The sequence below is a fragment of the Epinephelus fuscoguttatus genome, linkage group LG3, assembly GCF_011397635.1.
Source record: "Epinephelus fuscoguttatus linkage group LG3, E.fuscoguttatus.final_Chr_v1".
NCBI lineage: Eukaryota > Metazoa > Chordata > Actinopteri > Perciformes > Serranidae > Epinephelus > Epinephelus fuscoguttatus.
In genome coordinates this window covers 1,442,045-1,466,058 of record NC_064754.1, presented here as the reverse complement: position 1 = coordinate 1,466,058, position 24,014 = coordinate 1,442,045, and the positions used below count along the sequence as shown (strand labels likewise).

General features: G+C 42.7%; 2 protein-coding genes across 4 annotated transcripts in view; both read left to right on the top strand.

The window, feature by feature from the left end:
• tpcn3 (two pore segment channel 3) overlaps window positions 1-4,882 on the top strand; it is a 44,314-nt gene extending 39,432 nt beyond the window's left edge. Inside the window, exons 17-20 of one of the 2 annotated variants that reach the window (XM_049572115.1) lie at window positions 799-889; window positions 1,230-1,343; window positions 1,666-1,778; window positions 3,564-4,882. In XM_049572115.1, coding sequence (XP_049428072.1) covers window positions 799-889; window positions 1,230-1,343; window positions 1,666-1,778; window positions 3,564-3,688 — 443 coding nt within the window. In that variant the 3' untranslated portion in view covers window positions 3,689-4,882. The remainder of the gene's footprint in view (window positions 1-798; window positions 890-1,229; window positions 1,344-1,665; window positions 1,779-3,563) is intronic. The other variant, XM_049572116.1, reaches the window with a different exon arrangement.
• A 1,176-nt stretch (window positions 4,883-6,058) lies between these two features.
• ttbk1a (tau tubulin kinase 1a) overlaps window positions 6,059-24,014 on the top strand; it is a 77,558-nt gene continuing 59,602 nt past the window's right edge. Inside the window, exons 1-2 of one of the 2 annotated variants that reach the window (XM_049572113.1) lie at window positions 6,059-6,137; window positions 19,407-19,565. In XM_049572113.1, the coding sequence (XP_049428070.1) occupies window positions 19,458-19,565 (108 nt within the window). In that variant the 5' untranslated portion in view covers window positions 6,059-6,137; window positions 19,407-19,457. Of the gene's footprint in view, window positions 6,138-9,955; window positions 10,524-19,406; window positions 19,566-24,014 lie in introns of those variants that run through there. The other variant, XM_049572114.1, reaches the window with a different exon arrangement.

Sequence of the window (24,014 nt, the reverse complement as noted above, 5' to 3'; positions counted from 1 at the left end):
AGGGTCAGTAGGACCTGATAGGTATAAAAAAAACCTAAACAACAACAAGCCTGGCTGACAGTGAAGTTATTCCTGACTCCTCTGTGGTTCCAGTAAAAAGAGGAGCAGCTTCAGTAGTGTGGAATAAAGTGTGGCGTCCTGAATGTTTTCCTTCTCTTCCTGAAAGGACGGTGTGAGCTTGTATCCATCTCATTCTCTCCAACACGATATCTCGAGAAGGCTGCGAGGGTGTTGCCTCAAGTTTGGCAAAAACGTGCACTTGAACTAAATCATGAACTGATTAGATTTTGATGGTCATAGGTCAAGGTCACTGTGACTTTGCATCCGTGTCATCCTCATGAACGTGATATCTTAAAAATGCGTTGGGGTTATTTCCTCAAATTTGGAACAAACGTCCATTTTGACTCAAGAATGAACTGATTAGAGTTTGGATGTCAAAGTGAAAGGTCAAGCTCACTGTGACCTCAGGAAACATGTTTCTGGCCAAAACTCACGCAGAAAATTTCACACAAATGTCAAACAGGATAAAATGATGACGTTTTATATTCAAAAGTTCAAAGTGTTCATCACTTTAAAGGTGGAACTCATTTTAGTAACTTTATATACTGCTGGGTAGATTAATCTTTATTATTGATTATATTTGTGTTATTAATCTGAATGTGTAAAGGAAGTAAAGCGGGCAGATAAAGGACGTACAGCACAAGAATAGAGTTTCAGAAAATCTCTCAAATATCCTGATGACGATTAATAATCATCTGTTTGGATCTTTAACTCTGTGATTCCTTGACTCAACATCACTGCTCAGCACCGGCTTCGCCACTGTCACCCACATGTCAGCCAGGATCTTCTTCGTCCTCTTCCACATCATTGTGGTCATCATCATCATCAAGTAAGTCTAAGAAGGAGGAGGAGGAGGGACATGAGAACTGGTGTATGTAGTTATTGTAATCTGTTGATCATTCCCCTACTCCTCGTCTTCATCACTTAGCAAAATGTGAACACGTGGACAAGAAAGACATATTTTAAGTTTCGGTGTTACGCTTCCTGAATAAACGTCCATAAATCCACTTGAAATCACAGAGAATAAGAGGCAGCAGAAGTTCCCTGAGAATCCTCAGCTTTGGAAGTTTCTGCACAGCCGTGGGTGCACGAGTGCAAACGAGCTGCACCCTGCCAATCCTGCCAATTTACCAAAATGTGAAATGTGAACTTCCTGTGTTGTGTTTCAGCATCTTTGTGGCGTTCGTCCTGGAGGCGTTCTTCGTGGAGTACTCGGTGGAGAAGAGCGACCTGCAGACGTCTCTGGAGAGGAAGATCGAGGAGCTGGAGTTGGCTGTGGCTCAGTACGTTACCATGACAGAATCTTACAAACAGATTGTTAAGTCTCAGATTTCACAGCGTCTGTGAATGCATCACTTGAAAAAGCAATTCTTGAAAGCAATCTCTGCTCACAGCTGCGTCATCACACTGACGAAGTAATGTCCTGAACGTTGACTGTGAGGGGCATTTAAGTGTTTTAGGAAATCTAAACGCTGATGGAAGATTTGCAAACAGGATGAACCGACTCAAACATAACAAATCACCGCTTTGGTCCTTTAAAGGGCCTCAACATGTTTATTGTTTATGGAGCTCAGTTAAACATCGTCCTTTTGTTTTGTCCACCAGGGAGAAGTTGGAGGATAACTTGGTGAACGCCATGGAAACCATCGACAACGACCAGGGAACCGGCCAATCAGCAAACAACAGACCCAACCTGATGTTTAAAATTGCTTCAAAAAGTAAGAAAGAGTCGAACCTGCAGGCAGCAGTTAACACCGAGTACACGTGGAGAAAAGACAAGATGGTTTTAAAAGACAAGACAATGAGGAGGAGTGTTTGTAACAAGTAGATGCTTTTATTTTGAAAGGACAGATTCATTTGGATCTGCAGATTAAAGAACCAGAGTGACACAAACATTTTACAACTCCTGTCTTAGATGAAAGACATTTAAAGGATAACTAGAATTACCGTCCTGCGGTTGTATAGAAGGTCAGGCAGGTTGGTTTCTGTTGTAGTTTAAGATAAAATTATTTATCGTTAGTGAGAAAAAAAACAAGGCGAACGTTTGTTTATATTTCCTCTGTAAGGTTAACGTGCCGTCCTGCAGTAACTAACGTAACTTTCTACAGTAAAGAGAGACGAACGTTAGTTCAGCACCACAGTCTGTATTCAGTAAGAAATACAAATGACTTTACTGCTCCTCATCAGGGGACACACGGCCAGCAGTGCAGGAGCAGTGCTGACTCATCTCGTCGTCCACGGTCTCTTCCTTTCACTTTTTCATGGAGACTAGAGGCTTCATTCATTCGTTCATTTCTGTAACCACTTATCCTGTTAGGGGTCGTGGGGGGTGGAGCCTATTCCAGCTGACACTGGGTGAAAGGCAGGATTCACCCTGGACAGGTCACCAGACTATCACAGGGCTGACACATAGAGACAGACAACCATTCACACTCACATTCACACCTACGGACAATTTAGAGTCACCAGTTAACCTGCATGTCTTTGGACTGAAACCATTTTGTTCTCAAGTTGTACGCACATATGTACATCCGTCCCATTCTTGTGAACGTGATGTCTCAAGCACATCCTGTGGTAACTTCTTTAAATTTGGCACAAATGTTCATTTGGACTCAAGAATGAACTGATTAGATTTTGGTGGTCATAGGTCAAAGGTCACTGTGACCTTGTCTGTCTCATTCTCGTGATATTTTAAGAACGATTTGAGGGAATTTCTTTAAATTTGGCACAAATGTCCACTTAGACGCCATAATGAGCTCATTACATGTTGGGTGGTCAAAGATCAAAGGTCACTGTGACCTCACAAACATGTTTGTGGCCATAACGAAGAATTCTTAAAGTAATTCTGACCAAACTTGACACAAATGTCTAACAGGATAAAATAATGAAGGTCAAAAGGTCAAAGGTCAGCTTGACTGTGACATCATCATGTTTTAACGTCATATCTCAGGAACAGAAGGGGAGACATTTGGTCAGATACTGAATTGGTGACTCTAATCTTGAAACTGTGCTGATTGTATAGATCTTCTGTGAGTGAAGCATCCATGTTCTCACTACTTTGGGTTCAAAGAGACGTACAACCACGAGGCGGTAAATCTAGTTCTCTTTGTTAAGATTGTCCAACCTGGCAACAGTAACTAAGGGGGGCGGGACATAGGATCGGTCAACTGTGAATCGCTGCATCAGTGAGAGGTCCTTGAGCATACAGTCAGATATGTGCACACAAGGTATGAGGCTGATCGGTCCAGTAGTTTGGGAGATTAGCTGCCGACAGACACAACAAAACGTATGATGCCCTGCAGGATTACACCTGGCAGAGATGATAGTAATATATATATATATATAAATATGATCATTTTCTGTCATGTGTGGCCTGTTGCTTGTAGTTGCTAGCTTAATTGTCTTCCGGGATTTCTAAGTCTGTGTTTGAATAGAAACTAACCTGAAAATGTGCTCTGCTCCTGATCCATCGGTGATGTTTTCCGGTGATTGTCTCCTGTCAGGATATCGGACGGTGGACGCTCTGCTGCAGCGGATGTTCGAGGCCGATCTGGACCCCGAGGACTTTGCTGAGAACGACAACGAGACCAACGGGAACTTTGAGAACCCGGCGTTTGGCTCTGTGTAGACATTAATGTACAAATCCATATGAAGGGAACCAGCTTCTATCATTCCTCTACAGTTTTATACTCATCTCACATGTTTAAATCTGATGTTTATCCAGTGTTATATTTTTATATTTCGGTCCTGTAGCTGTGTGTAGAAACACATAAAGAATATTGACACCGTTTATGTTTTATTTATTTCTGACCTCTTTTTGACAAAAACAAGTAAAGATGTTTGTGTTTACAGAACAGGAGTGTCACAGTGAACACAGGCAGCAGAACAACATCAGGAAACATTATGATCTATTTCAGCGTAAAAAATAAACTTCTGCTGACGCTTTTAGGTGACTACACCAACATGTCGGCTGGCACATGAACACACACAGTGACTCAAATAATAGTGAAAGTGATAAAAATAGGACAAGAATAACCTGATGACATCACACATGTCATGAAAGACGACCGGGGATAATTGGTGAGCACCAGCGTGTAGCGTGTCATGTCTGTCGGCCAAGTCACGGCACGATTTTATGATTTTTTTAATGCACGTCCTGAGTCTGAAATATGTCTGTCAGCGAGTCCTACTCCACCTGTTCAGACTCCACCGTAGACAACGGCAGCATTTCTCCGACCAGGTAGCGAGTCACAAGCTCCGTGGCTTCTTTCAGACTGATAGGTTTAACGTTATCTCCGTTATTAGAACCAAACAACAGCCGTTGCTGTTTCGGAGCTGAAGGACCAGCGTTCTAAAAGTAACGGAAGTAACTGATGTCTTGTTTGAAAATGTACTTAAGTATTTGATTACTCAAACAGCAAACTATCGCCTGCGTTAGGTTACTCATTACTGCAAAAAGTAATCAAAGTACTTTAAGTACTCTACACGTTATATCCAACTCTGATCCCTGATCTGATCTGATGCCCCTTTCGATGTGAAGGAGCAGCGGCTCTACTCCGAGCTCCCTCCACATGTCTGAGACTTTATACAGACAGCTTTCATTTCAGTTGGTCTTTAACAGTCTGCCGTTGGCCCCTCTAGCACCATGTGCCTGTGTAAACCGTGACTGTAAATGGTAACAGCGGTGCATGAGGGACGGCGGACATGTGGCTTTCTACATGCTGAGCAGGTGTATTGATTAAGTATTGGCTCTTACTCACAGCACTCACTCCTCAGTTGCTCTTCCTGAGCTTTCTACCATTGTCCTTTGGACCTTCACAGCTGATCAGGAAAAACTCCCCAAAAAACCCTTTAACAGGGAAAAACAGAGGGTCGTATGCTGTAAAGCCCTGTGAGGCAAACTGTGATTTGTGCTGTTGGGCTTTATAAATAAAATTGATTGATTGATTGAGTAACAAGCGTAGTTGTCGTCAGCTAGAATAATCTTGAAGTTATATTCATCTGCACTGCCGCCTCTCTGCTGCTGTCTGACTTCACTCTGTCGTGTGTGTGAGTGAAATTGTGACGCAGAGTATGTCATAAGATGTCGATTGGGCACAGATGAATAAATCCAGCTTTACGTTTGGTTCTAAGGAACCAGAGGTTTTGCCGCAGACAGAGCTTTTCACCGCTGCAGTGCTCTGAGGAAAAATTCCACAGTTATCCTTTCATGTTGATTTCATTTTAATTTTAGAATTTTTAATAGTGAGGAGACTAAAAAGGGTGTGATGGGAGTGTGTGTACTTCTGAAATAATGTTATTAATATTGTACTGATAAAAAAAAGGAAGGAAATCTGTAGAGTGCTGCAGAGCAGTGCTGGTGAACTGGTAATGTAAGAAAATCAAACAAATCTTTAAAAACTAAAATGAACGCAAAGACAAAGGCCTCAATGGAACTCAACGAAATAATGAGAATAGTTTATTGAGGAGGTACAAAAAGTTCATGTACTCAGATGAAATCTAAAGACGTGGACGAGAAGTTAGAAAAATGAATAATAATAAAATGACAAACTGAGGATGAATCAGCTGAGTCTCATTAAAGCAATAATTCACCTGGGTTGAAGAAGAAGAATTGATGAACGTGAGCTCAGTTATTATTAACTACGAACCAGTGTCTCCCCCTGCTGGAGGTCACGTGGCACTGCAGCTGTGGGAGGAGCAGGGTGTCCTCCTTCACGTCCTCAGACTGACTCCTTCATCAGCAGGGTCACTTGACAGATGAAGATCATGTGAGGTGGTCGAAAGCTCCAGAAACAAGCTCGGTGAGTAAATACTGTAACTACATGAAGCTCAGAATACTCGAGTACTTTTACTGCTGATACTTTTACATGATTCAAACAGACTCCAGGTCAGCAGGAGGCGCTGTGGAGCAGCTGCAGCGTTAACACGGATTGACTGAGGAAGTGTGTGTGTGTGTGTGTGTGTGTGTGTGTGTGTGTGTGTGTGTGTGTGTGTGGTGCTGATGCTGGAGAGAAGATGGAGCAGAGGAGGAGGAGGAGGAGCATCCTGCTGGGCTCCGGACAGAAAACAACATTCAGGTAAGAAAACAAACAAACAAACATCAGAAACGGATCAATCAGCTGATCGAAGCGGTCATCGAACAGGAAACTGAAGTGACGTGATGCTGAGGGCTCGGTGCGTCGCTGTGTGTGTGTGTGTGTGTGTGTGCGTGTGTGTGTGTGTGTGTGTGTGTGCGCGCGCGCGAGGCCACAGGCAGGATGTCGGATCAGTAGAATCTCACCAGGAAACGATCGATCAGATTTATTGTGTTTGATCAGAAATCAAATCGTGTCGCTGCTCCGGTGGATCGGCTCAGCTGACCGGAGGCTGACAGCCGCGGAGCAACGTTAGAATAACATTAGAGCAACGTTAGAATAACATTAGAGTAACGTTAGAAAAGGCCTGATGGGAAATGGAGGGGAGGATGAGACGTTCAGGTGCTGGTTTGAGGGTGGGACTGAACACCGTCACTGGTCTGATCATAAAGAAAGGAAGGTGCTCACAGCGTCCGCTCGGTATTTTCAAAATAAAACCAGTACTCTGATGCAATAAAACATAGAATCTAATATGTAAAAACTTAAGAATATGTTATACAAAAATCAAGATGTGATAAAAACCTGCTGGTGGTTTGTTTCCAGTGGAGGAATGAGTTGAAGTCCCCTGAAAATAAATACAATTAATTACTGTGATATACAACAAATGATTAAAATCAAGTTTATATTTAAAATTTAATTTTTAAATTAAAGCTACTCTTACCTTTCTGATGATGCGTGAGTGGTTACGTCAGTCAGAGGCCTCCACGTGGGGAGGACAGACAGGACGCTCGGCCAATCATTGCATTCGGTCCAAATGCAATGATTGGTCAGAGTTTTCTTGGAACCATATGAGAATAGCATAATTATGAGTTTTTATCTCTGGTGGAATTAACTTACATTTTAGTGTGCTATCAGCTTATTAATAGCATTTTAACCGAAACAAAGAAAAGCGTAACATTTCCAGAAAGGTAAGTGTTGCTTTAAAACAAAGGGCTGGTTAAAAAAATAAAGTGCTCTTGGTTATTTTTAAGGGTGGCAGTATATTTTAAAATCTCTTAAAAATGCACAGTATTATGAAATATAACAAAAACAATTTTAGAAACAAACAACATTTTAGAAGATTAATTTTAAAATAATTAATGTGGTGTGAAAACAAGCTGTTGGTTTCTTCACAGTATATCTTGAAATTCTGTAAAATGTATACAATACAGTAATATACAATAAAATATAATTATATTCTGAAGATAGAAAATATCAAGATAGTATAAAAAACTTGTGTGTTTTTGTTGTGTAAATACAATTTATAAAAATATATATAAAATGCTTTATAAAAAGATAATTCAGAAAGTCGAAGTAAATACAGTAACATTACTATGATGTGCAGCAAAATATAGAATCAAATATAATTTAAAAAACACTAAACTTTAAAAAAAAAAAAATAAAATAAATCAAGGTGGTGTCACAACATGCTGGTGCTGTGTTTACAGTGGAGGTATACTTAAAACCCCATGAAATAAATACAACACCATACAAGAAAATATAGAGTCAAATATATAAAATTTAAAATAAAATTAAGGTTGTAGAACAATGTGGTGGTAGTTTGTCTACAGTGGAAGGGATGTGACGTCATAGCTTTCGCTCGCTTCCTGCAGCTTGGAGTGACTGCAACCTGGCACAAAACACACAGACATCTTCAATTATAAATCAATTAATCATAAAACAGTGGAATTTCAGCGGGGAGGCCGAGCTGCAGGAAGCGAGTAAAAGCTGTGACGTCACAGAGCAGGGCTAATAACGTTAGCTAATGTTAGCGAGCTGAGTGGCAACTAGCTCTGATTTGTGCAGTAATGGTGTGATGCATAACGTTACACATTAAATTCACGTTATTCCATGACTGACTGCTGAAACAAACTTCAACACAACAAAGGTTAAACAGAAAATAGCTACGTTTCCATCCAAAAGTGATTTGAATCATTGGGAAATGCGCATTAAAAGAAATACACATCCTGTGTGTTTCCATTAAATGTACGGACTTTGGTGAAAACTACGAACTTGTGCAAATTTTCCGCAGAACTGGAAACAAAACAAGTCTCGCATTCGTCTTGGCAACCAGCAGTAAATGCATTGCCACCTTCCCGACCCGGAGTGTGGATATCACCATGGAGAGAGGTGCACTACGTCAGACTTAATTCAAACATAACTGTTTCCATCCCCCGTTTTGCGAATTAACATTTTTTCGAATCAACCAAAACCCGGCTAAAGCGAGCGTATTTTAGTTTGTGTGAATCAGGGGATTTAAATTTGAATTTTGGCGTTTCCATCATAATTTTCCAATCCGATACTTCTAGATGTGCATCTAAACAGGCTGATGGAAACATGGCTAATGACTGACACTAACAGGACAGGTTGTAATCACGCCGCTCTTTCTGCTCTCGTCCATCTGACAGTGTGTTTAATGTGAGCATCACAACACAAACGGCCACAAAGTGCTTTGCGATGTCATTTCTTTGGAGAGAACGTTCTCAGTAAAATATCATGTATTTATCAAAATATGCACGTCAGTATTTGTCATGGTTGAGCCACCAGCTGCTGTCGGCATGACATGTTTTAATTGTGTGACAGCGATGACTTAATTAACAGAGCAGAGACAAGAGACCTGAGCACACATGTAGCACAATTTGGTCCCCAAAACATTCTAGGATCCTGTTTTGGGGGTCTGAGAGTGTTTATTGAACGTTCCAGCACAACGTTCCCTACATGTTGAAATGTCAGGTGTTCCTAACGTAATTGTGACATTTCCCGAATGTTGTGGGAAGGTTAGTCAAATGTTCTAGGAAGGTTACTTGAACATTCCTGCATAACGTTCCCTTGATGTTAAAACAGCAAGTTTTCCACAAACTCTGTGAAAGGACCTAAAATTAATTAACTAAACAGAGAAAATGACCCCAGTACCCAGCTAACAAAATCTGGTCCCCAAAACATTCTAGGATCCTGTTTTGGGGGTCTGGAAATGTTTTGAAACGTTCCCTAGATGTTGAAATGTCAGGTGTTCCTGATGGTAAAGTAACGTTATCGTGACATTCCCAGGACACTGAGGGAAGGGTAGTCAAATGTTCTAGGAAGGTTACTTGAACATTTCTGCGTAACGTTCCTTTGATTTTAAAACAGCAAGTTTTCTGAAGTGGATTTAACATTGTAGTGACGTTCCCAGAACATTGTGGGAGGGTTACCGTAAAGGAACGTTAGAACATTTTGGAGATGTTACATTTAACAAAAGCGTTGACGCAACATTCTTTGAACGTTGTGAGAGGGTTACTGAAATAGAAACCTGCAGAGAACGCTCTGGAGTTTCAGTATGGGAATCACATGAGGCACAGCTTAAATCAATATCATTTTTTAATTTAACATGGTAGCCTAATAATGATGATAATAATAACCCTTTTAGATAACACTTTTCAAAATAAAGTTATGCAGTCCTTTACAAAGAAAGTAGACAATAATAAAAAATATTTTAAAAGTAAAATAAAAGTTTCAAAGAGCCACAGATGAGGAGGATTGAGATAAGTGAGATAAAACTGAATAAAATAATTTAAAATAAAAACTAAAATAAAAGTGGAGAGAACACCTTTGTATATTAATACATATATTAACAGGTTTTCAATCAGTGATCAAACAGGTTAAAGTGAATTTAGGTCACAAACTCTGTGAAAGGACCCAAATGAAGAACCTGAGGTTGAAGTTTTATTTTGAAAGCATTGACCGGATGTTGTGGTTGTGCGGGGTGACGCGTGTTTGACGCTCGTGGATGCGGAGCTGCAGTGCGGACAAACAGGCTGGAGCCGGAGAACCTGACACCCACAGACCGCCTCTGACAGCCGGCCCGGGTCAGCCTCGCACGGGTTCCTGGATCTGGTTTTGTCCCGGGTTTGACTCCCGGATCCGGTCCAGCAGGAGGAGGATAAGTCCGCATCCTCCCATCCTCCTCCTCCTCCTCCTCCTCCTCCTCCGCCTCCACCTCCTCCTCCTCCTCTTCATCTGCAGCAGCGGAGAACCGGAGGAGGACCCGGACCCGGACAGCAGGTTTTCAGGAGCGCTCGTGGACTATCAGGGATCTAGTTTTTTGTGTCTTTGTGGAGCCGGTGCGTCCCGCTCGTGCAGCGGGTCTGCTCTGCACCGGACGGCCGGCGTGAGGACGGAGCCGGTCTGCTTTGATACCGGGGACCGTTAGAGGAGAAATAAATGGTGGTTTAGTCCTGCGGGAGTGTGAGGCCCAAACCCCGGCCCCCCTTTAGAGGAACGGTGGGTTTTCTGGACCAGGACGTTTTGTGCCGAAATAAAATCCCAGATGAAGATTCCCAAAAGGCGGAAAAGGAGCGGACGGTGCGCCAGGTAGGCCTGATCCGGCCCAGGTCTGGCCCGGACCTCAGAGATCAGTGGGTGTGTGAGTGTGTCCCGCAGTGATGCGTTAACGGAGTGTATCGATCCGTGTCACAGATCTTTGATCAGAATGTGGCCTGGTGATCATTCAGGACCAGGACTGATCCGGTTTGTGTCTCTGTTCTGATCTTTAATTCATAACTCGGGTCAGTCCGGGCCAGATTTATTGATCAGCAGGATGCGATGGTGCGCATGCGTACAGAGCCCCCATGACTGTGCACTGCAGAGAGGAAAGATTCAATATGGGTGATGCAGAGAGAGACAGGAGGGGGGGGGGGGGGGGGTAAACCTGGACCAGAGCGGAAGTGTGTCACTGAAACATTCATTCACTTCATTTAGTGTTACAGAAATAAACCCAACCCACACACTGACCTTTTAATGTCGCAAATTTTGACCATTAAGTGAAGCTCATGTTTCTGATGAATCAAATGTTGTTGCCATAGCAGCAGCACAGTGTAACACAGGTGATGTCTGCAGCTTTACAGTCTGCTGTGTGGAAGAACGTTTGTGCCAGAATATAATACTGAAGTAATTTCATTCAGTGACAGAAACATTGAAACAGCTGATGACAGCAAATAACAAACAGATAAATAAATATTCACAAAGTAAAAACTGTCAGGCGATAAAAGAACTCCCTCAGTTTGATATTCATTTCTGACATTAATGTTGTTTATGTGCTGATAATTTGATTTCATTGTTTGTTGTCACATTTGCTGTTTTAATATTACAAATATTGATCATAATGAAAGTAATATATTTTCCTGATGAATCAAATGTTGTTGCCATAGCAGCAGCACAGTGTAGCAAAGGAGAAATATGCAGGTTTACAGGTCGACGTACGGAACAACTTTTGTGCCAAAATCCAATTTTTAAATAATTTGATTTAATGACAGAAAGAATGAAACAGACGATGACAGCAAATAACAAACATCATATTCAGATAAATAAATATTCACAGAGTGCAAACTATCAAAAAATAAAGGAAAAGTCACATCCTCTGAAACCATTAACTTAATTTCAGTTTAATATTAATTGTTTATCTGCTGATAATTTGATTTCATTATTTGTCGTCACATTTGCTGTTTTTAATATTGCACATTTTAAGCATTAAGTAAAGCCATGTCAAACTACAAACATTATTAACCATAAAATCTGATCAGGTTTTGGACCTTGTTATTTTGTGCTCTTACTACCACTAGATGGCACAAACAAGTGTCCCCGAATGAGGACAACAAGACTAAGTTAAGCAGAATGAGGTACAAGGTCCCTGAACCCAAAATGTCACATCCTCATCTGAGGACGCAGGCTCGCAGGCAGTGTTTGCATTTTTACTTTTTCTTCCTTTGACACATTTTGCAGTTAAATGTGTGACCTTTTATAACTCTGCTGATGTTTCTGAGCTGCTGGTAACGAATATGAAACTGTTCTGTGGTTGTTATTCTCTCTGTTTTTCCATCTGACGTCAGATTCACCAAAACACGTCAGTTTGAGCTCCAGTCTGATTGGAGCTCCTCTGTCTCAGCCAATGGGAGCACAGCTTACTGATGCAGTATGTAGACTGTGGCGCTAAACCTGCCACTGGGCTGCTGTTTTGGATCGGCATTCTCCTTTCCTTCTGCTATCTGCGTTACCGTTTCGAAATCCCCTTCGCTATGGAAAACAACAACCTTCAAGCTAAGAACTTAGACGCTGAAGAAGCCAAGTTTTGACCAAGATTTAGACCGTTAATTACGGCGTGCTTGTTCGGTTCCTTCGGTAAACTGTTGTAAAGACCCACAACAAATGAAACGACTTGTGAACGCACTCCAAAAAAGCCCAGGCTCCATCTTGCAAGACTTTCATGTCCAATGTTGATCCACTGTTGACGCGTTCAGTCGGAGTTGATTTGCCACATCTTTTAACTCAGCAGCAGCAGTGCCAGAGACAGTGGCTTCACTGATGCACCGCTCCGTTCCTCTTCAAACCAGCTTATATATCGTCGTAATAATGTTCTGCTCATACAGCCAGCAGATCGTCTGTGGTTTTAACAGGTCCAGTGAGACTTCCTCCAGAGCTGGAGTAGAGTGAGACTTCCTTCTTGAGCTTCGATTATCAGATTACGTTTGTCTGTTTTATCACTGTTGAATCACAAGTTGAATCACACGGTGACAGACCAGTGGTGATGTTTTTGTGGTGTTTTCTTTTGCGGAGCCATTTTGGTGACTGTTCGCCTCCCCACGTGCAAATGTTTCACCAAAATAAGTTCACCCCCAGCATTATTTTGCAAGAGCACCATCACTACAGTATGTCCTGAGCTTAGCTCCGCCCAACACGACTGTTTTTGGTTTAAAGAAACAAAAACAAACCAGAGCATTTTAGACAATCTGACGCTGCGGAGGTAGATCTGCCTGCACGAGACGATTGTCTGAGGAGCAAAGTTTATTCCAGCAGGTGCACTAAAGTGTTTTGGTGAATCTGGCTTCACATGGAAAAAAAAATAGCAATAAATAAAAGCAGTTGAGGGCGGGTGATATTTGCTGTCTGAGGAGCTGAAGCTGTTGTTCTTTAACCTGCTGTATTAAGGCCTCCTTACTCCGCCCCCCTGTGATGTCACTGTTTGAGCCTGTGTGTGCAGGCAAGGAGGTTTAACAGAGGAGAAGTCCCGGCGTCATATCACGTCAGCATTGGGGTGCAACACATGGGCAGTGAAATCTGGTCTGCAGCAGCCGAAAGGCTCGATAGCTGGTTCAGGGTCACAGAACATGGGTGGATGCTTGATTCATTTCACCCAGGCGCCTGCAGTCGGCCTCGGGTAGGAATATTTTTATATGAAAAATAAAGACGTGGGTGAGAGTAACAAATATGTAATTATTGAAATAGCCCATAATAAAAGTCCCTGAACAAACGCTTCCTGTATGCAAACGTTCCATCATATATTGGCCAACATCAGTTAAATGTGCCTTAAAGTTCTGTCATAGCGTGGGCACCCACAGAGCACCTGAGCGGACACCGTTCCTTTATTTCTACGCTGTCTGCTGTAACCCTCCAACAGCTCCAGTCACATTGCGCATGTGTCGTACCCCACAGCGCCCATGGGGTCAAAGAGCGTGTCCCAGCCTTCACTGAACAGCCCTGTGTGCAGGTCGGACATCCTCCTCCTCCTCTTCTCCTCCCTCCTGGTTAACTGTGCCCTCTGTTTTGGCTTGTAGGCTAACACAGGAACAGGAAGGGTTTTGTCCCGCTCAGGATTTGTTGTAAGCCGTCAGGTTTTCCGGGAGCTCAGAACTATGGTGAGCTCTGACTGACTTCATCAGATCAAAACTGGAATGATGCAAACCTGGCTTCTGGCAGAGCACCCCCCCTCCCCACTCCCTCCCCCAGTAACAGTAACGGTAGATTTGTAGGCGAAGAAGAAGAAGAAGAGACGAAGAAGAGCAGCCTGAGGTTTGAAGGTAGAGAAGGTGTCTGTCAGGATGTTTCACTCTGATCTGCTGCTGAGACGCTGCTGGGCCTCACAGTTTCTCTTTTACACTGAATATCAAATATACTGTCAACTCATCTGCAAACTGCGTGTTAACATATGGTACAATATCGTACTGCGTGTTAACATATGGTACAATATCGTACTGCGTGTTAACATATGGTACAATATCGTACCGCGTGTTAACATATGGTACAATATCGTACCGCGTGTTAACATACGGTACAATATCGTACCGCGTGTTAACATATGGTACAATATCATACCGCGTGTTAACATATGGTGCTGGCTAGCTTACGCTGTCTGCTTTTTAACACCTTGATTATAACAGACTGTAGTAACGTTAACTTACTGCTCGTTTTAGAAACGACACCGCAGGAAAACACGTTCTTAGTTTATGTTAACTTACAGCCTATAATGTGTGTTCAGATCAGTTCATCTGAACCCAGGCAGGGAAAATAAAAGGTTCGCTAACATTAGCAATATAGCTAACGTAGCTAGCACATTAGCTATGGTTGATTGCTGACCGACCTGGTGACTCTAACTTTACTGTAATATAACTATACTACACTATAAGATATGATACTGACTATGCAATATTATACATGCAAACCAATTTTTCTATAACGCCATGTACAAAAACTTTATCATACCAAATCATACTTTATATTAACACACTAACCTTCATTATGCTACACTATTATGCTAGTGTACAAATACCATATAGTTATAGTATACTGAACTGTATTATAATACCATACATTGCTTTTGATTACTAACTGATATTTTGCTATAGCCTACTGTGTTATACCGCTGATTTCTTTTATGCTAACATGCTAACAAGATGATTTATTTTTGTTACAGTTTTTGTCAGACATTTTTTTCACTTATGAAAATCAGATAATAACTAAATGATATGTAATATTAACAAAAACTTTGACAGAATATATTTTATAAACAAATAAAAATGAGACTAAAATGTAAGGGAGGGACGAGTTGGGAGCAGATCCAATCAGAACTCACCTCTTTGTGTGGTAGAAAGGTTGAATACATATGGATAATACTGATATACCCAGGAAGTCAGCGAGATATGGATAAATTTCACATTTTACATCCAAACCTTAAAGGGAAATTTCAGTTTATTTCAACCTGTCTCCTATCGTCCTAAATTTGTTTCAAATGACTAGTGACATAAAAATAATAGTTAGCATGTTAGCCGTTAGCCTAGATACAGCCGGGGGGCATAGTAGCGTCAGACCTGTTAAAATGTAAGTGAACGGGCAACCTTCAAGTGCAAAGTTAGTCCACTAAACAAGCTTTTTTTCCACGAAGACCGCCTCATATCGTTAGGATAAATGTCAGAGAACATATAGAAAACCACATGTAAACGTGTTGTCTTACCTTACCGGTGTGCTGCCATGTTTGTTTACCATCTAGCTCTGCTTTCCAAAGTGCGGCCTATTATATCAGTTCTGATTGGCTGGTTGTCGGCCGTCCTGTTGCAGTGTATTCAGAGAAACTCTGTGGTCCCGCCCTCTGCAGTGATTGGCGGCTCAGCAGTGTGTTGAGGCCTGCAGCAGGTTTCACTACATCTCCAGTGTTACAGTGACTCCCAGCTGCTGGTCGCTGGTCAGCTGATGATGATGACGATGCTGCTGGTGGTGGTGATGCTGCAGTGTAACACAGCTGTATCACTGCAGGTGCAGAGAAGCCTCCTCCCCTCCTTCCCAGTCCGTCCAGTCCTCTGACAGAGCTGGTCTGACTGGAAACACAGCGGACACTCTCCATGATATCTGCAGTCCGCCTGAGCTCTGCATGCACTGGTGACGGCCCGTGGCATTGCATGCAGAACAGCATGCTTTGGGGACTGACATGCATCACTGTGAACTTCAAGTTTCCCCACAAATCCACTGAAAACTGACGACCATTCATGGCAGACATGTTGCATCAGAACAGTTCAGCTGAGGTCGACCACCGGCAGAGCGCACAGACAGGTGGTTACAGGTAGATGTAGGTTGAGACAGCGGCTGTGAGAGTGATGCTCAGAGATTAACAGGGTCAGCAGAGCTCCAGTACAGTGATCAACCCAGTTTGAACCAGTCAACACATTATTTACAGGAACGTACAGAAGTCTTTGTAGTGTCCCAACAAAAAGGTCAAATCAGAAAACCCCTGTAAATTTGACCAGACGGTCTCTCGGCAACAACCACTGTGACCTCAGATCGACTCTCAAACTATGTGAAGGCCTCTGGGACGTATCTCCCTTGTAGCGGTCTTCTCAGGCAGAGCTCACTCCCAGGCTATTTGCTCCCTGACAAGCTCCTCCAACTCAAATCTTAGAAAAGTCTTTCCAACCTTTGACCTACACTCATCCAGCTTCCCAGTCCAACCATTTCATTTATGGAGCTTCTTGGTCGTGATGCTTGACTTGGGAGTGTACACCACCAGCCATGCTAAACCCAGTTCCAAAGCATTTTTTGACAAGACAAACCCTTAAAAAAAAACATTCTCACCTCAAGTCGTCACATGTCGCTGCTTTGTCACTGGACTTTGACGTCAACATTTTACGCACTTGCTGTTTTCCTGCTGTTGATGTTCCGGGACGCCGCAGCCAACGCTGGGACATCAACCAAAGCATGTGGTTAGGTTTAGAAAAAGACAGCGGGCTCCCGGGTGAAAGTCCGGGGTTTGTTGGACCCACCCACCGTCCCTCCTGCCCGTCCTGTAGGGACTTTCCAGCTCCTTATATTACATCGTCACATCGGCAGTGTTTCAAACTGACACTGTCCAGCCGTGTATTAAACTGCTGAAACAGGTGCTGTCCAGCCGACCTGCAGTGAATCATAACACTGTGAAAGGTTCTGACGCCACCCAGCAGCACACCATGCCAAAATGGCCATATTTGCGAACAGACTGAGATAACAAAACAAGTCTTTTCTCACTGCATTTCAAAATGAATCTGGCGCCCCCAACAGGGAGAAGAAGGCACAGCAGCGGTGCTGATTCAATACCAAAATGATTCTTTTTTCTACCAAAATAAACTTAACTTCCATAAACTCTTCCATAAAGGTGACAGACCTCTCTGATTCCTGAGGGTTTCAGTATTTCACAGATATTTTCCTCTTTTGGCCTCTTGTCCACATGCAGACAGAGTTTTAGACAAGGCTGTTCCCAACTCAGAATGATGTCAGCTGAATTAGATTCAGCCGTTTAATACAGATATTCGATGATTTGTTTTTTTTCCATATAAAGTTTTAAAGTTTGATCGGATCGGAGCTCAGCCGTTCGATGTTTATAGCAAACAAGGTAGCTGCGCTAACGACGCTAGATGTCATGTCTGTGAGGTGATCATGCTATCTCTGAGCCTTATGGTGGAAGGTTTCTCCTCCTCTGTGCCGCTGCATCACGTCTGCAGCTGACTGGCATCAAAGTCCCCAGAAATTCACCGCACAGCGTGCTGACTGGCAAAAACAAACCAAAAAAAGAGTCAATCAAGGGGCAGCCGTAGTTTCCTCTCTGACGTTACCTGAAAACTGATGTTGCCGCATTTTATTTTTGTCAGCTGCAGCGTGTAGCACGTGCTTGGCGCCACAGAACGGTTATAGCCCTCATTACAGTAATTGCTCCTGGTGTGGACAGCCCTTAACTCTTTATTTATATTGTTCCCGCTGACAGGTTCTCATCCCAACTCCCAACACCGCCACTTTGTCAGTGGACAGACACATTAACACAGGATGTGTACGAAGCTCTTCAGCATCAAAATTGGACGCTCAGGGACGGCGAGTTGAAACATGCATTGTGTCTTTTCAAAATAAACTTCCATTCCTGCAATAAATGTAGAGTTTCTGCTCGTTAGATGCACACAGTCTCTTAAAAAAAAAAACGTTTAGGTTTACTTCCTGATGTTCAGGCAACAAAAGCACCTGGTTGGGTTTAAAAAAATGACGTCATCGTCTGGCCTGAAAATTCACACAGGGATTGAACAGTGGGCTCCCATGTGAAATGCCCCACACAGAGTGTTTTACCCTTACACAGTAGCTGCCGATGGAATTACAAACTGCCGCCACCTGGTTTGTGTTGTACCACCACGAAGGGTGCCTCTGTGCATCCGATGCCGATCTCTACTGACAAAGCGGTGGCATTTGACAAGTTGGGGGTGAGAATGGGTTTTATGTTCCTTAAAACATTCAACAGCTTGTGAATTCAGTATTTTTAGAGGCAGAATTAGGTAGTTACTCTAATTTAGAGTCAGAACTGAACTTTTAAAGGAATAATTCAACAATGTGTGAAATCCTTTAATTCTCTTTCTCACTGTTTTTCCATCAGCGTGGAACCGTTTGCGCTCTGGTTTCCGCACCTGATTTTGAACTGTTCACAGCATTGCGACCAAAAATAAATTGGTTCAGAACCCGAAAAGTTGGTTCTCAGCTAGAACCAAAAAGTAGGTGGTTTTCTGTAACCTGAAACGCGAACGGTGACGACGTCAGTGAGCGTGTCGTATTCTATGAGGAGAGGTTGAAGAAGTCAAGTTAGGAATCGTCGGACAGCGTGCAGTGGTCTTATTAACAGCTGGTCAGGGCTTGGTTTTGGAGTAAAAACAAAAATCTGCGCAAACAGAACAAAAGTCTGCAGGTCACATTAGTCCGCAATTTTGCAACAATCGTTTATGTCTGTTGTGTAGCGCCCTCTGTTGATGACACATCCATGATTATAATGCTTCCACTCAAAACAGGTGGAGACTCGCTAGATAGCGGCAAAGGTCTCTGAGAGTCCTGAACGGACCAAGTTCAAGAACCAGAGTTGATTTGGTGGGAAAGAGTTATCTGAGAGTCAGACTGTCTGTACGTTTCATATGAAGCTACGAAAGAGAAGAAGCGTCTTTAAAATAAGAATATATAAAAAGTGATGGAGTTAATGGCAGTCGTTTATCACAGCGGTGTCCTGTGGGTCGGGTGGGTCACAGTGGGACGTTGCTCCTGCGCCATGCTGATGGTTGTTAGTTCAGATGGTCCAATTGAAACCAGCCTGTCGTGGTCTCTGATGATTGGGTGGAGACGATGGCTGTCGGGATGTCAGCAGAGCGTCCGGCTGCTTCCTGCACACACATGATATTTGCTCCAGTTACTGCAAATACCATCACACCCCCAACCCCCTCCCCCCCCCCCACCAACCGGCCTGTAGCCTGATCCAGCTGAAGAATGGCTTCTAATGGCAGCCAGCCATCTCTAATGCCTGTTGTTTAACTGGACTGCTGCGACTGTCCCAGCACAGGGCTGTGGTTAGACTGGGAGCCTCCCAGTACCGAAGCGATGCGTTTAATTTACTGACTGTTGTGCTGTCCTTCCCCTCCCCTGTCTTCCCCCCCACACACACAGATAAATGGCTCTTTTAAGCTGGGAGCTGCTCGTGTTCTGTCTGGCTGGCAGATGCAGTGCCTAGTCCCCGGCCTCCAGGACAACGCCAACATGAACGGGACGTCCGAGCAGGCCGACATCCTGCCGCCAAACTGCATGGTCAAAGACCGATGGAAAGTGGTGAGTCAGGCTGTTTAAATTATTTAAACGATTGCATTGCTTTTTAATTTAATTTTTACATTTAAATTGATTTATGTAATGTTATATTGCTTAATCTATTATTATTATTATTTATATTTATTTATTCGATTTAAAAGTGCTATATAGTGTTGTGTATGTTTATTCATTTATTTATGATACTTGTTTAATCGTTCTATGTAATGTTACTTATTCTGTTATTGTGTGTTTGTTTTATTATATATTTGTGTATATTTATTCATTTTTATATTTATTTTTATTCATTGGTTATTTTTTAAAATAATTTTGTACGGTCGGACAACATGTGCAACACGTAGATGTTGTTTCCTTCGTGGCGTGTGTGGTGCTGGAAATGACCTATTACAAACTGTGTACAGCTTCCTGTGTCCACTGTGTGGCGCTAGACAACACAGTAATTATACATCATGTTGCTGTATTTCATGTGTAGCTCACACTGTGTAAATTTAATGTAAAAGAGGGTCTGTGTCAGATAAGGCTGACTTCCTGTTGTCAGTAAGTGATGCTATAACTCAGGGTCAATATGGGCACGGAGACGTCTTCAGGCCTGGACTCTTGGTCAGCGTGTGGAATTTGGAGCAGATTTAGTTACAGCAGCTTCCTGTGTCATGTCAAAACATCGTCAAAAAAAAAGAAGTGCCGCCACGGCAACGCCGTTTCACAAAAACACAAAAGCTTCTCAGTTTGGCATCATGAGGGTTTGGAGATTATACTGAACAACTTCGAGACGGATCTGTTGAATTCTTTAGGACAGGTTTCATGATGTTTCATGTCTGTGCCCCAAATGGCGAGTTCTTACATGACCTATGACATCATCGTTGGAGCCACCAACTTGTCCTTTGCAATTTTGCGTCACATTAGTCGTCATACCTCCTGAATCTGAAACAAATCCAATAAACCCCCGGAGGAGTTTGGAAAAGTTTCTGACGCTATTGACACAAAGATTCCAACGCAGGCGCTGGAGGACCGTTTCTGCTGCAGAGTTGAAAGGGTTAACGAGGACAGACTGTACGTTTCCTGTGAAATCAAAGATTTATTTTGAAAAGACACAGTGCATGTAACAAGCCTAAAGTGACACGTCGTTCCCGAATGTCCAAAACAGACGCCGGAGGCCACCCAGCGCGTCATATTGTGACGTGTAGGGCCACTAACAAAGCAACAGTGTTTGACGATGTAGAAGTGAGAGGGTTTTGGAAAATGAAATCCAGAAGAAGAAAACTTCGCCTTCAGCATCTGAATCTCAAATCTCACACGCTGAAGCAGCCTCGAGCTGCAGCAGGAAGTGTTTTCAAAAACCGTCTGTGCTCTCAGCTCCAACAACACCTGAACATAACTCACCTGAGACTCACATGTCAAAGTGATGAAACACCGACTGTGGTGGGTTATCAGGCACCTGCGGCTGGAGGGAAGGAAACTAATCATGGAAAGAACATGTGACCAGTCGTTAAAGGGCTAATACACATGAATGTATGTATGTCATTCATAAAAAGCCTCGGCCGTTGTCCTTTGAGCTTCCTCCGGTTTCTGGAATAAAAAGTTACATAATGCAGCTCCTGTCTCGGCCAATCAGATCACGGCGTAGAGCCTGCAGGCTGTTTGCACTTCACTGATCAATTTACTGTCGGAACCACTGAACTGCTGAGGCTCAACACACACACACACACACACACACACGGATGCATCTGAATGAGTGTGTGTGTGTGTGTGTGTGTGTGTGTATGCATACATATATTTAACGTGTTTTATGGCCCATAATATAACACAGTTCAGAGTTTGGCTCAAAGAATCTTCAGCAGGATTCAGCCGGCGATCACAAACGAGAACAAGAGAAAATACAACAATGAACAAGGAGGCAAGAAGAAGGGAGGAAGGGCTGAAGGAAGGACAAACAGAACTGAGAAGGTGAAGGAGGAGATGAAGGAAGAAAGGAAGTAAAGAAAAGGAAGGACTGAAGAGAAGGAAAGATGGAATTGATAAGGGAAGACAGAAGGATTGAGGCGGAGAACTGAAGTTTTCCTGATGTTTTTAAATATTCACAATATTTTAAATAGTCTGATTTATTTTTTAACGAATTAATTCTTTGTTTAAAACCAGATCCATGAACTTTTCTTCAGACTTCCGTCTTTCGTCCGTCCATTCCAATGGACGTAACATTTCTAGGATTTCTAGATCTATGATTGGAGACTCCAAGTCCACAGACTTATTTGATTGGACATCTATGAGCCAGTCACAGCGTTCCACATCATTGAAAGTGGACTGCAGTAGAACCTCGTCCTTTTTTAACAAGCATGGCCGACCATGACTCTGTTAGTCATATTGTAAAGATGAGACGTGACTGATGCGTGTCAGAAAATCATATAAAAGATTTATAGCTTTTACTCAGGAGTTTCTCAAAAATATCCGTCCACTGAAATGGCAGCTGTTGTCTGGAGATGCTTCAGAAATTCAGGATATTTTTAGTTGTGATGACGAACACGATATAGAATACGTACGCAGTGTGTTTTACAGCATCACTTTATAAGAATCAGAAATACTTTATTGATCCCTGAGGGGAAATTATGATTCGTTACAGTTGCTCTGATGTAAAGACCAGAGATTATAAGAAGTCAGAATAAAAGTGAGAAAAAAGTATGTAAATATAAAGCAATAAAAATAAAATGAAATAGAAATGTTCATTTAAATAAAATTAAATGTGCATTATGCTACAGTGTTTAACACTACTACTTCAGATATTACAAATGAAAATAATAAAAAATATATACATCATCACTGTGCTGAGACTGTAAGTTTGAAACTTTAACTACGATAATTAGGATAATCAGGAGAGCAGCACAACCATAGAATAAGAGTAAACACAAGGAATACGTACAGTCATGTGAACTGTACATTGAATTATTTATATTCAAAAGGTGAAAAACATTGCACTAAATGCAGCTCAGTCAGGAACACTTTAATCAAAGAAAACTTTATTTCCATTTGCAGAATTATATTTAGTGGTATGTCTCTGCCCTTCCTCGGGCCCACGCAGAAAGCCTCTTCCACACACCTGCGTGGAAAACAATAAAGCAGAGAGAGCACACCTGTCTGCCCTTTCACGTGCAAATGAGGAAAGCCTGAGGCAGAGAGCAAACCTGTCTGCCCTTCCATGCGCCCACATGGAAAGCCTAAGGCAGGGAGAGAAGCAGCAAAGACCCCCGGGAACAGAACAGAACAGAGCAGCATCAGTGACAAACAGAAATGACACTGATAAGTCAGACACAACGTGAAAAGGAGGAGCTGGGGTGGAGGCAGGTTGCAGAGCAGCTTGCAGAGGAAGCAGCACCAGTAGGCAGGCCAGAGCAGTTCAAATAGGGCGCCCTGAATGAGATTAGCCAACTGGTTGCATAGAAAGGAATCATGTGATCTATCAGCTGATCCATCAGTTGATTGGCTGTTTGAGATCAGCTGATGTAGCTGGGATGGAGCTGAGCTTGACATTGTGTCCTGCCTGAACTAACGCTGTGCTCAATTAGGTGAATAAAGGCCAGATGTCAGTCTACTGATTCGGACACTCTGGGGGCGGAGATGTGCAGGTTGATGGCTGCAGGCAGAAATGACTTCCTGTGGCGCTCTGTGGTGCATCATGGGGGAATGAGTCCGTCACTGAATGTGCTTCTGGTCAACACATTCTTGTCCGCATGTGACGTCCAATGTCCCCTGGGTGTGGTTGTCAATGCCGTGTCAACTTCAGTCTGCTACATGCATTGTCTGTTTTCAAAATACACTTCTGTTTTCACAGGAAATGTACAGTTTGCATACAGTCTCTTTCAAAATAAAAGCACTATGTTGGTACACCACCACAAATTGATGTTTTTTCCTTCAACAACAAACACGTGGTTAGGCTTAAGAAAAAAGAACAGGGTTTGGCTTTACAATATTACGGGGCGCTAACACCGCTGTCTCGGGGGAAAGTTGGTGGTTGTTGGACCCCTCCCACCTGCCCCACTCAGACTGTTGGTGCCTTAACTTTCGTCTTTGTCTCTCCGCGTTTCCCCCTGATGCCGCCGGGCACAGTTAAACTATAACAGCAACCAGACGCGTATCATGCTGACGTTAAAGGACGCCTTTTTTATTTTGGTGACTTCGGAGTGAGACCGGGCTCCCTGTGTCTGACCAGCACACCTTTTATTCACTGATAAGTTCATGGAAGATAAATGACATGTTTTTTGTTGAAAAAAGGTGTGTTAAGACGTTACTGTCAGATTTTCTTGTTTATTTCTGCGATAAGATTCTTCGTCCATTGGAACGAACAGGGGGAAACAGAATAACGTATCTTGATTTTTTTTTTTTTTTTTGGCAAATGATTTATGAGTGCATTTAGAGTAGAAAGCCACTATGAGATTTTTTGGGGAACATAATTGGGTTCCGAACAGG